Genomic DNA, 12,068 nt, shown 5'->3' with positions numbered 1-12,068 from the left:
TCGAATTCATTTTTCTTTTATTCATGTTAAAGCTCATTCAATTTTATTAAATAAAGCTTAATTAGTTTTAATGGATATTAAAAGCCTCCTTTGCTCGTTGATGCATGTGAGACGCCTTAAAAATAGTTGTTCATTGGAGATTTGAGACAGCAAATGTTTTTCGAATGGATTCATTCAAATTCGTTGGTTTAGCTTTGCGGGCTTCCTGTTTATAATAACATTAAAAGAAAAAGTTGGATGCAGTAAGGTCAAGCGATTTGGGGGGCCAACGGCATGGTGAAGATCCTGGATATGAGCTTATCGGGAAATTTTCGTAGCAATTCTGCCAAAACATTATCCACTATCTATTATGAATTTTTTGAAATCTAAAAACTTATCTTCAAAATATAACAAAATTAACTAGATTCCTTAATTAGGAAAAGTTATTTAACTTTTTTTAAGTAGCGGCTTTCATCAGCCACCTGCCACCTTATATGAAGCGGCAACTCCTGGAAATTAGAAATTTCTAGAAGCAATGACAAGAACCTTCGAAGACATTCTCAAAACCGGACAAAGTTAAATTTTTAAATTGAAAGAATACAGATCGTTTATTTGAGAGTTAATAAAAGTGAATTGAATTGAAATAAAGTGTAAGTAAGTAAGTTGGAAGCTATGTAATTTGGTAAGTGGAAAAATAATTTTTATCCTGAACCTGAAACCTGAAAAAATCATTACAATATTAAGGTATTTTCGAACTTAATTTCGAATAGATAAGAAGTTCTTTTTTTTTTTTAAACGGGAGCTGATCATATATTTATGACTTGGGATGCGAGTTCAGTACACTAAAAACCGTTGGAAAAGAATAATTTGGTTTCGACAGCTAAAACCTTGTAAGCTAGTGCAATTTAAGCCGAAATAATAAGCTTTCCGATAGTAATAGTAACAAAATATTTTTTGAAGAAGTTAATTTTGTTTGCTTTTTTCATTAAAAATAAGTAATTTCAAAGAATCAATTATATAGATTTATGGACTTGAATATATAGATAGTTTTATATTTCAGAAAAAATATTATGCTTTTAGATAGTATATTTTTTTTGTACATTTATTAAACGGCTCCGCGAAACTAGGCCCCAGGAAATAAGGCCCCAATAAAAAATGAAAAAAGGCCCCACAAAATACACACAAAACAACAACGAAATTTCTCAATTTTTTTCATTTTATTTTAAAAACAATTTTGGGACTTATTTCATTTTTCATAATTTATATGAAAATATTTTTCATAATTTATATGAAAATGCTATTTGCAGCAATATCTTTACATTGAAAAATGCTTTTCAATGTTAACATCTACATCGTGCTGCAAACTAATGCCTCTCAATGTAAAGATCGTGCAGTAAACCATCAGGGATCATTGAATAAAAAAGCATAAGACAGTAAGACCCGTTTGCTGAATCGAAACTTAAGCATTTAAGTTCTCCATTAATCCTTATGTGACAGTTTACGCAGAGGAAAAAGTAGGGAATAAGAGTTTATGTTCAACATAAATCATTTAAGTTTCGATTCAGCAAATGGCCCTAAGTAATAGAATAGCTTAAAAAAATCGTAACAACTTTTTGAAACATCCTTGAGAAACAATTTTAAAATTTCCGTCCATAAAGATGGTTCTGTTGCTTTGGAGTGATATTTCATTAACTAAAATAAATTAATTATGAAAAAGAAAAATTGGGGCCTTATTTCATTTTTTCTTATGGGGCCTTATTTCCTGGGGCCTAGTTTCGCGGAGCCTTATAGAACATTGACAAAATGATAAAAAAAAAATAATATTTTTATACCGCTTCGACTTTGTGCAATTCCTCGAAAGAAACAGTACTTAGAAAATATCAATTTTTTCATCTTCTAAAACTATGTATTTGAAAAGTAAAAAAAATATCTATAAGGAATTTGACGGGTTCACATTTGCATCAAGTGGTTCCAAACTTTTGTTCGCTTCAAAGACACTGATTTTGAAGTATCTGTAGAGCCACATTTACTTTGTCGTTTTCGATTTCACCAAAAAAAAATGTATTTAAACTATTTTGCATATACAAGCCATAAAACGTTCCACCATCGTTTTAGTATGAAAATGCGCATGAGAACTCCCATAAGCAGCTGTACCTAGAACTAAAATTTAAGTTGTCAAATAAAAAGTACCTACAAAAAAATGTATGAATTCGAGTGACGTCATCAAAATTAAGGGTATTGCCTATTTTGTTTACCTACCTTTTTTTTGCAATATGACCCACATCCATGAGATTTATTTGATTTTCGTTTGAAGATTTTTGATCATTGCCAGCATCAAATTTTAAATTAAATGTTTTGTGTTGGAAAAAAGCACATTTCGAAATCTTACCATATTTAAATCCACAAAATAAAATAAAACAATAAATTAATTCCTAACAATTTTTTTTTATTTATTAAAATTCGTTTCATTTTGCATTATTTTTTTTGCTCTTCTTCCAAGTAAACAATAACTTCTTCATATGAGCTTACTGAATTATTATCATCATTTTTATCATCTTCATCATCATCATCAAGACATATCACATTATCATCATCTTTTGTCTTTCCATTTACGTTTTTACTTTTGCAACCATTTGACTTTTTATGCTTTTCTTTATTTTCATTTGCAGATTTCCTTCCGTTAAGGAATGCATCAAGAAAGGCCTTTTGAAATTCTGATGTAGAACTAGGTTTGGCAGGTGGCGTTGGTGTAGGTTTTGGTTTAGCAGCCGGAAGATTTTCATCATCATCATCGAGTGTCAAATCCAATGGTGGGAAAACCTTTTGAGCCTTCTGTTTAAAAGCTATTGGGGCAGGGACTGTGGGAACTTCATCGGCAGTAAGATCTAGAGTTAATCGGGGAGCTGGAGTTGAAGGTACGAGTATACTTATAGGAGCTTCAGGTGAAGGTAGACTTTTAGGAGCTTGTGGTACTGCAGGCGAAGGTAGCCTTTTAGGAGGTGGTTGTGTTGCAGGTGAAGATACCCTTTTAGGAGCTAGTGGTACTGCAGGCGAAGGTAGTCTTTGAGGTGGTGCAGGCGATGGAGTCAGTCTTGTAGGTATTTCATTTACTAGCACGTTTGTTCTATTCACCACAAAACCTGAGCTTTTTCGTATTTTCTTAGCAGGCGGTGGAACATCATCATTACCCAATTTTGAAGCTTCATCATTAGAACTTTGTCTAACATCATTCTCATCATCTTCATTGGTAAGATCAAGCGATGGTATAGCTTGTACTGCGGTTATTTTGATAGGTCGATTTTGAAGGATCGGCAAGGTGGCAGGATCAACAACAATGGCTTGTTGGACTTTTTCCGGTTCCTTACTAACATTTATACCAAGTTTCACGCTTTCAACGGAAGTAATTTGCAAAGTTTGTTGTGAATTTACAAAAGCTACCGCACACGTATCACTTTCACCGAATTGTGTGATTGTTCTTCCTTCAAGGAAATTTTTGTCCGATGTTTCACTCGTTATTTTTTCTGTTAGAGTTATATGCTTCGTAACAGTTTCTGTTGTAGACATTTGAGGTTCTGGAGTAGGTTTTTTTGTTCCAAATGTTACACTACTAGCAGCTTTTTGTCTAATTGTATCTTGTATTTGTTTGCGGGTGGAATGGATTTCATCAATATCGACTTGCATGTGAGGACGTAAGAATTCCAATTGATCGAAGCATTCCCATGATGATTTGTTCGTTCCGTCAGAATAACGTTCATACACTAGTTCTTTTAAATAACGACTTCTTAATGATTTCCAACGGTTTTTTAAAGTATCTAAATAAAATTTTTAAAAAGAGAAAGAGAGAGAGAAAATGAGATAAAAAAAGTGGTTGTCTGTAAGGCCGGTTTACGGTCGATGATTTTACGTGATAACGTCATAAGAAAAGAGGTCGTGTGCTTTTGTTAAAAAATGATCAAAAAGTTATTTATTTGTCAACTTTCTTGTAAAAAAAATTATAAGATAATAAATCTTATAGTAAAGTACCTTCTTAAGCTAAAGATTAAGACCTAACATAATTAGATCTGTATGATTTGTAAAAAAACGGAATAACTTTTTGAATAATATCATAATTTACAAGAAAAAGCTAAAACAAATACCTTTTTTTTCTTTTCTCATTAATCAATTTTTTTTATATGTAAAGGTTACAAAAAATTCCGCCATTAAAAAGTTTATTATTTTTCTAAAAAATAAAGCCATACTAAGATTTTTATAATGCGTAAAAGGTATACAAATTATTTATTGAAAACAGTGATTTTAATGAAAAAAGTGAAAAAAATCAAACTTTTTTTCTTCTAACACTATAAAATCCATTTTTTTATATAAATTTTCTCTGAATCTGGAAGCCTGTTGCCTACTGCACGACATCAACAAAAAGAGCTGGAATTTTTTGAACCCAATAAATTTTAATAAAAAAAGCAGGAAAATCAATCTTCTTTTTTTTTAATTACCTTAAAGTCCATTTTTTTAAATAACAACCTATAATAAATTTTATACCATCTGAAAGCCTATTATTTCAGCTCAAAACATTAGTATCGATCATGTCTGTGCCACATCTACAAAAAGAGCTAGAATTTTTTGAACCCAATCAGTTTTCATTAAAAAAAGCAAAAAAAAAACTGTTTTATTTTCTCACTCCATTAAATCAATTTTATTCCTATATTTAAATTTACATCATAAGAAAGCTTATTATTTCACCTTTCATATGAGGCTTCAATCATATTTCTGCGATGCCTACAAAAAAGTAAGAATTTTTTAAAGCCAACCATGTCGAAATTTCAAACTGAGAATACGGTATTTCCCACACTGGTCATGGGCAAGGTGTTTTGAGGTGTTTTGAGGTATTTTTGAAATTTTTTAATTTAACATTGTGTAGCTTGTAGTAAATGTACCGTTTTGTGTGATATCAAAAGAAATAACGTGTTGAAAAATAGAACTTTTTTTTACCGTTATCTCAAAATTGTGACTACAAAATTGATTGAAATTTTGCACAAACATAGTCCTGCCTATCTACAGTATAAATTTTATTGATTTATCCGTTGAAGAAAAAAAGATACAAATAAAAAACTGTTAAAAACTGTCAAAAAACTTGGGACAAAAAAACTTGTTTTTTCTTTTATTCGGTCAAAAATCATTTTAAAATACGCTCGGTTATAGACTTCATGTTCTATAAGTTTGAGTTTTTGAACGCTACGAACAATTTAAAAAAATAAAAACTCACCCGAAAATACCCCAAAAAATGTAGGTGTTTTTCAAAAATTCATATTTCGAAACGCAGAGATTTAAAAAAAAATCCGTATGAGACCCTTAACTTTATTTTTTATTATCTTTCGAATGAAGTTTTTCAAATTGTCAAAAAAAATTTCCCCTACCTATAACACTGTGCAAGTTTTTTGAAAAAAATTTTTGAGACAGGCGCGCGATTAACTGTTTCGCCCTATTTCGGACCCGAGAAATCCATTGGCATCATTAGTTTTTCGATTTATCGGTACGACTTCGAACAAAATTTTTTTTGAAAGTTTTTTCAATTATTTTGAGATTTTTCCACTGTTTTTAGTCATTTTTCAATCAAAAACAATGTTTATATTGCTAATAATTCTGCTCAAACGTTATTTGCTACATTGTAAACAATTTTGAACAATTTATTTGAAAGTTTAGTGATTTTTTTTGAATTTTTTTAAAAAAATCGGAATTTTTTACATGGTTATCGTTTTTTCGCTGTTTTTGTTCTCTTTTGCACAAATACATAGCATGTTTTCCGTTAAAAATTAATTTAACTGTTAATTTAGTGTTGGTTAAACTTTGACATACTATCGATAGCATCGATAACAAAAAATATCGAGTATATCGATACTTTACAAAACTATCGATAGTTTCAATACTTCCAAATTATTTTACCACAAGGCTACCGATATTATCGATAGCTTTGAAATTAATTAAACACAATTTGAGCTACAAGTTAAGTTTTCGTTTGACATTGGATGTAAACAACGAATTAACATAGTGTTTGGTAGATATCGATAGTTTCCATTGTCGATTGTATCGATAGTTTTAAGAAAAAACTATCGATAATAACGGTAGCCTTGTGGTATAATAATTTGGAAGTATTGAAACTATCGATAGTTTTGAGAAGTATCGATATACTCGATATTTTTTTGTTATCAATGCTATCGATAGTATGTCAAAGTTTAACCAACACTAAATTAACAGTTAAATTAATTTTTAATGGAAAACATGCTATGTATTTGTGCAAAAGAGAACAAAAACAGCGAAAAAAACGATAACAATGTAAAAAATTTCGATTTTTTTTAAATTTTGTCAAAAAAAAATCACTAAACTTTCAAATAAATTGTTCAAAATTGTTTACAATGTCTTTCTACTGGTAGCAAATAACGTTTGAGCAGAATTATTAGCAATATAAACAATGTTTTTGATTGAAAAATGACTAAAAACAGTGGAAAATTCTCAAAATAATTGAAAAAACTTTCAAAAAAAATTTTGTTCTAAGTCGTACCGATAAATCGAAAAACTAATGATGCCAATGGATTTCTCGGGTCCGAAATATGGCGAAACAGTTATTCGCGCGCCTGTCAAGAATTTCGAATTGCACAGTGTAATCACTACTTTTTCAAAGGTCTACCTCATGCTTTATTTTTAAAAAACCAATTATAACTTTTTCAATTTTTTTCAATTTTGTTTACCCCTATTTACCCTATTTATTTTGTTTTAAATAATTTTTGTATCTCCAATATTTCATTTTTAATTTTGCATTGAAATTTTTGCCGCACTGCTAAAAATTTTAAGTGGAACGAGAGAAAATGGCGTCACTTTTTCGTGGATGCTTCCCTGGTTCATCGATTTATAAGACGTTATCACGTCAAAAATAATAATAAAATGTACGTCTAAATAAAATCACGAGTAATACTTACGAGCTGGAACATTGTTCACTGCTTTAGATATCTGATTCCATGCAGCGATATACTCCATTCTTTTTTTCATCATGGCAGGGACATAGACGACGGGATTCACCCTGACAGCATCAATAAGCTGTTTCCTTTCTATGGCCCGAAGTGTATTTACCGTGAACACAGGCTCGATGGGGCCTTGAGTGCCATTGGAATTTTGTGAGCCGTTAGAATTTTCACTTACAATAGAAAAGCCATTAGTTACATTGGTAACATTAGTTAATGTTTCCATGGCAGGCTGAGGAGATTGTGTCAGCTCGGCTGAACTTCTTCCATTCAAGGCTGAATTAACGGATCGAAATGAATTAATTTTCAATGGTTCGAGTAAGTTGTGCATTATAAAGAGTTGTTGCATTGAATAGAAAACGGGTGTGTTGGTTGTTGTATTGGCTGGAATAGCTGATGGTTGAGGTTGTAAGCTTGTAGATTGGTTATTTGTTGCAACTTCATCATCATCGTCATCCATCAAGTCAATGACTTCATCAGGGGGCTTGTCTTGAGTAGGTGCCTTTTCTAAGGAATTAACTGGCTCTTGTGGTATCCCAGTGACCTCAATCAAGCCAATTATATTTTCAGGAGCCTTGTCTTGAAGAATAAGTGCGTTTTGTAAGGTATTCACTGGTTCATGCGTTATCCCAGTGACCTCAGTGACCTTATTGATATCGTTTGTAACTACTTGATTAAGTGTTGGATTTATGCGATTTTCAGCCTCATCTATTAATTCATAAACCTCGTCATAGGTTTCATTTGTTTCGTTTTGCGCAGGTTGTTCATCTAAGGTATCTGACACTTCATTCTGCTGAGATGTTACTGAATTTGTTCGACTGTCATTAGACTGTTTATCGAGTTCTTCTACTACAGAATTTACAGAATTCACTGAATTAACCATCTCAGAATCATCAAAGTTTTCTGTTTCATCGGTTTCCATATTTTCAAATTCATCAGACACTTGTTTGCATTCTAATATACTTGAATTTGCATTTTCTGAATTAAGATTAGATCCAACATAAATGCAACATGGACATTGAGGTCTAACAATGCCGCTAGGAGATGATTTTTGTTTAAATAATGGCGGTGAAATGCCTCCAAGTTTTTTTTGAATTTTTTCTTTAGTGTGTTCGTATAAAAATGACATGTCGTGAAAAAGCGTCCATGTAGGAGCTTCAAAATTACGTTCGATGGTTCTTATGAAAATTTTGCGAAAATAACGATGCATTAGGGACACCCAGATTGACTGAAGTACTTCTAAAAATTTTAAAATAAAAAAAAATTTAAGCAAAATATATTTTTTATCCTTATTTTTTTTTTATTTGAATGTATAAAAATATTAATTTTTACCAAAAAAAGTCCGTAGCTAATTTAAAAAAATTTGATTTTTGTGCGGTTAAGGTCATGAATACGTTTACTGACTTTCTTTAAAAAAGCCAATCAATCTCAAAATTTTTAACACAGAAGCTTTGATGTAGCTTGAATATGAATCAAAAGTAAAATTTTGAAAAACTATTCTTTTGGACTGAGAGTTTTTATTTTGGTTTTAATAATTAAAAAAAAAAAAGATTTTTTAATAAATTGAAATTTTGAAATTGTTCAAATTGACTAGAAGATTAACATCAGAAAAAAAGAATATATAAAAATGACCCCAGAATGAGTTTTGTTTAATAAGCAAAAAAATATTTCCCTTTTCAGTTCCCGTAAACATTGTATTTAATAACAAGGAAAATTTGTAAGCCGTGTTATATTAGGGTAGCGCAAGAAAAAAATACATAGGTACATAAAAAAACTAGTGGTTCACATTTGAAACAAATTTTAATGGAAAAAAATATATTTAATTAGGGTGTGCAAAAGTTTGTTAAGTGCGTTTTTTGCAACAGCAATATTTAATCATATCAAATTAATTAAATCGATTTTGGTTGAATTCCAAGAGTGCCTGAATGTTAAATATACCATGAGCCCCTTAATGCGAAAATGCCTACCCAATTTTACATAATATTTCATAAACCATGTTTTACAAACTTTTCCTGCAGTGAAAATTATTTTTTTTTCAATAATTAAAAAAAAATTATTTTGAACCACCCTAATGGAAATTATTTTTTCGATAAATTTGTCAAAATGATATCCACGTTAATTTTGTGCGAATTTCACAAGCAACTTTAGAAGATAACATTTTTTAGAGCCACCCTAATACGAAATAAAATCTCTTTGTATCAAAAAAACACAATTTAGAAATTTTCTGTGATATTAAAATCCAAATTTTTCGAAAAATTAAGAAATAAGATCTGACTTTATGAACACGTCTAACGCAGGCCCAAGTTAGGCAGTCGTTTATGAAAACACCCTATGACATTAAATTTCTTGCATAGCAAATATTTTTTAGAAACACATTTTTGAAAATCGTTAGAGTCGTTTTCTTAAAAACTAGTTTTTCTTTATAAAAGAATTTTTAAATAAAACGGAAATATTGATCGATACATAAAGAATTTTGAGTAAAGTTAATGCATCCGTTTTCAATACGTTAATTTAAAAAAAAAATTTTAACTTTTTTTAAAATCCAAACATTTTGTTTTTAATTTGTTCTTCATTTTAGCACTTGGTTTACTAAAGGTTAAGAAAACGTTCTATGTAAGTATTAAGTACGATTCATAAGTGAATGTAATGCATTTTTGTAATAAAAATCGACAGAACTGTTTTTAAGAAAAAAAACTTTTTTTCCATTAATTCTGGCCATAACATTTTTAATTTCTCCTCTAGGGAATCTAAGAAAACTCTTAGCTATGACTAGTTGGAAGTAAATCACTTTAGCAAGTAAAAAATTTGCATTGAAAATATAATTTTTATTGCAAATAAAAAATATTTTGCATTAAAAAAAGTTATTTGAAATAAAAAATTTTTTGTATTGAAAAAAAAAAAAAAAAATCAATGCAAAATGTGTGCATAAATACTATTTTTTGTTTTTTAAATTAATTGAATTTCTTACAATTTTGACTATTTGACCTTAGGTACATTTTTTTCAATATTACAGTTGAAATATCTAAATAATGTATGGTCAAAATTGTAAGAAGTTCGACAAATATTTAAAAAGAAAAACAAATTGAAAGCACACATTTTTCATTGATTTTTTTTTGTATTCGCAATACCTACAATTTTTTTTCAGTGCAAAATATTTTTATTTTCAAAAAATTTTTTTTTGCTACATAACAAGTTATGCATTCGTACAAAAAAAGTTCAGATGCAAAAAAAGTGGGAAGTCCGTCTGTCTGTATAAGGAGCTACAGCCTAAACGGATGGACCGATTGACTTCAAACTGTGGTATGTTTTTAATGGAATACATTTTTTTGGGCCAAAAATAACGGTACCTGTCATATACTTATTTCGGAAAAGTTTAATTTTCTCGAAAAAGGCTCCAACGACTTTGTTAAAAAAAATTCAGATGTTAGTTTTTAAACAAGCTCTATTTTTGTATGGAAAAACATTTTTTTTGAAAATCTTTAGTAAAGGTACCTGCTTTTTTAAACCTGGTTTTCTGCCAAACGGCAAGTTGTATTTCAACGATTTTATTTTATGCAAAACCATTTATATAAATTCAATATAAATCAGATAAAAAAATTTGGATAAAAAAAAAATTGAAAATTTTGTTGAAAAATCAAATTTTCGAAAACGGGACATTGATTTTTTTTTTAAGGTTAAGTTTAAGGTGTTGATTTATGCAAAATGGCTCTAACAATTTTGAACATTTTTTTCTAAAATATATCAAATAAAACTGCATACTTGTTTTGGAGGGCAATTTGATTTCAGATTTTGTTTTATTCCTTTACAAAAACGAATTTTATGTTTCTTTTATTTTTTTGTATTTAAATACCTACATGCTATATTTGCCAAATTTTTTTATTAAAAGTCTTAAAATATTATGCAACTTGAACTCTAAGAGTTCGTAATGGAAAACGAATGCATTAAAAAAAAATCATTTTTTACAATCCTGCTCGAGATAGAGATAGCCACACCCAGAATTACGAGACCCAGCTTTTTCGCTTTCTGTTTCATCGTAATGTCATGTCTCAAAGTTATCTCGAGTTCGATTTTTTTTAACAAATTCAAACTTGACCTTCAGAACCTATGTATGCATATCTCAAGTTATGAGCAAGCGTCACGTACAGACAGACAGAGAAAACTAAAATATTGTATGAACGTCGAAAGAAACTTAGTCTTATGATATCTTTAGAATTATTGCAAATTAACACTTGTGATTCATTTTTCGAATAAAAAAAAAAATATTTAAAAAAAACCACAATAATATTCACAATTTAGAATAATTCACCTCTATTGCAACTGTCAACTATCAATTGATAGTTGATAAATATTGAAATTTAGTATTTTAAAACTTAATTTGTTTAAATCAGTCAACTTATCAGTAATAGGTACATATATTTTTCAATTTTAATTCAATTCTAGATGGTTAGCATTAATAGGAATGATCAAAACTTTAAATAGTTATAGTATTTATCAATCATCAATTGATAGTTGACAGTCGCAAAAGAATTTCTAAAGTGCGAACAATCAAACTTGTAATCTTATGTTAAGTTTTCAGATTTTACACTCTTCGAACATTGATTTCTCCCATATCGCGAGTAAGGCCTCTCAGGCATCAATAAAAGAAATGTAAAATATGTACTGAGAAGAAGTACAAAAGAGAACTGAAATATTGCTGAGCGGATCACCTTTCTAAACAAAAAATTTCTCTCAAAATAAGTTTTTTTCTTTTCACATCTGGCAATGCTGTTTACTCATTTTCACTTCAATACAAAGAGACTAGAGATACATAAAATCAAGTTCTACTCACTTATTGTATAAACACAATCCATTTCTTTTTTGACAGCTATCCATTCTTTATATTTTTGTGTATTCTTATCCCACAAATTCGGATGTTCTTTTATTGTCATAATTAGTTTTCTTTTAAATTCATCTGAATATGATTTCCAAAAATCTGAATCACTATCACTCATTTTGCTACTTTTATTATAAAAAAAATAAAATATAATAACAACAAACACGTCCACAATCACAACACAACTTCACGAAACTAAATGAAAACAC

At 29.5% G+C, this 12,068-nt stretch overlaps 1 protein-coding gene across 1 annotated transcript; it reads right to left on the bottom strand.

The window, feature by feature from the left end:
• Window positions 1–2,414: 2,414 nt before the first annotated feature.
• On the bottom strand, window positions 2,415–12,068 carry LOC129918846 (uncharacterized). The gene is made up of 3 exons (XM_055999590.1): window positions 11,815–12,068; window positions 6,945–8,225; window positions 2,415–3,791 (listed from the first exon to the last, which is right to left on the bottom strand). Exons 1-3 carry the CDS (start codon window positions 11,975–11,977, stop codon window positions 2,455–2,457), a joined length of 2,781 nt encoding a protein of 926 aa, XP_055855565.1. The 5' UTR covers window positions 11,978–12,068; the 3' UTR covers window positions 2,415–2,454.

Source organism: Episyrphus balteatus, chromosome 4 (genome assembly GCF_945859705.1).
Source record: "Episyrphus balteatus chromosome 4, idEpiBalt1.1, whole genome shotgun sequence".
Lineage (NCBI taxonomy): Eukaryota > Metazoa > Arthropoda > Insecta > Diptera > Syrphidae > Episyrphus > Episyrphus balteatus.
Note: the sequence above shows the minus strand (reverse complement) of the source record. Positions and strands in the feature narration are given on the sequence as shown.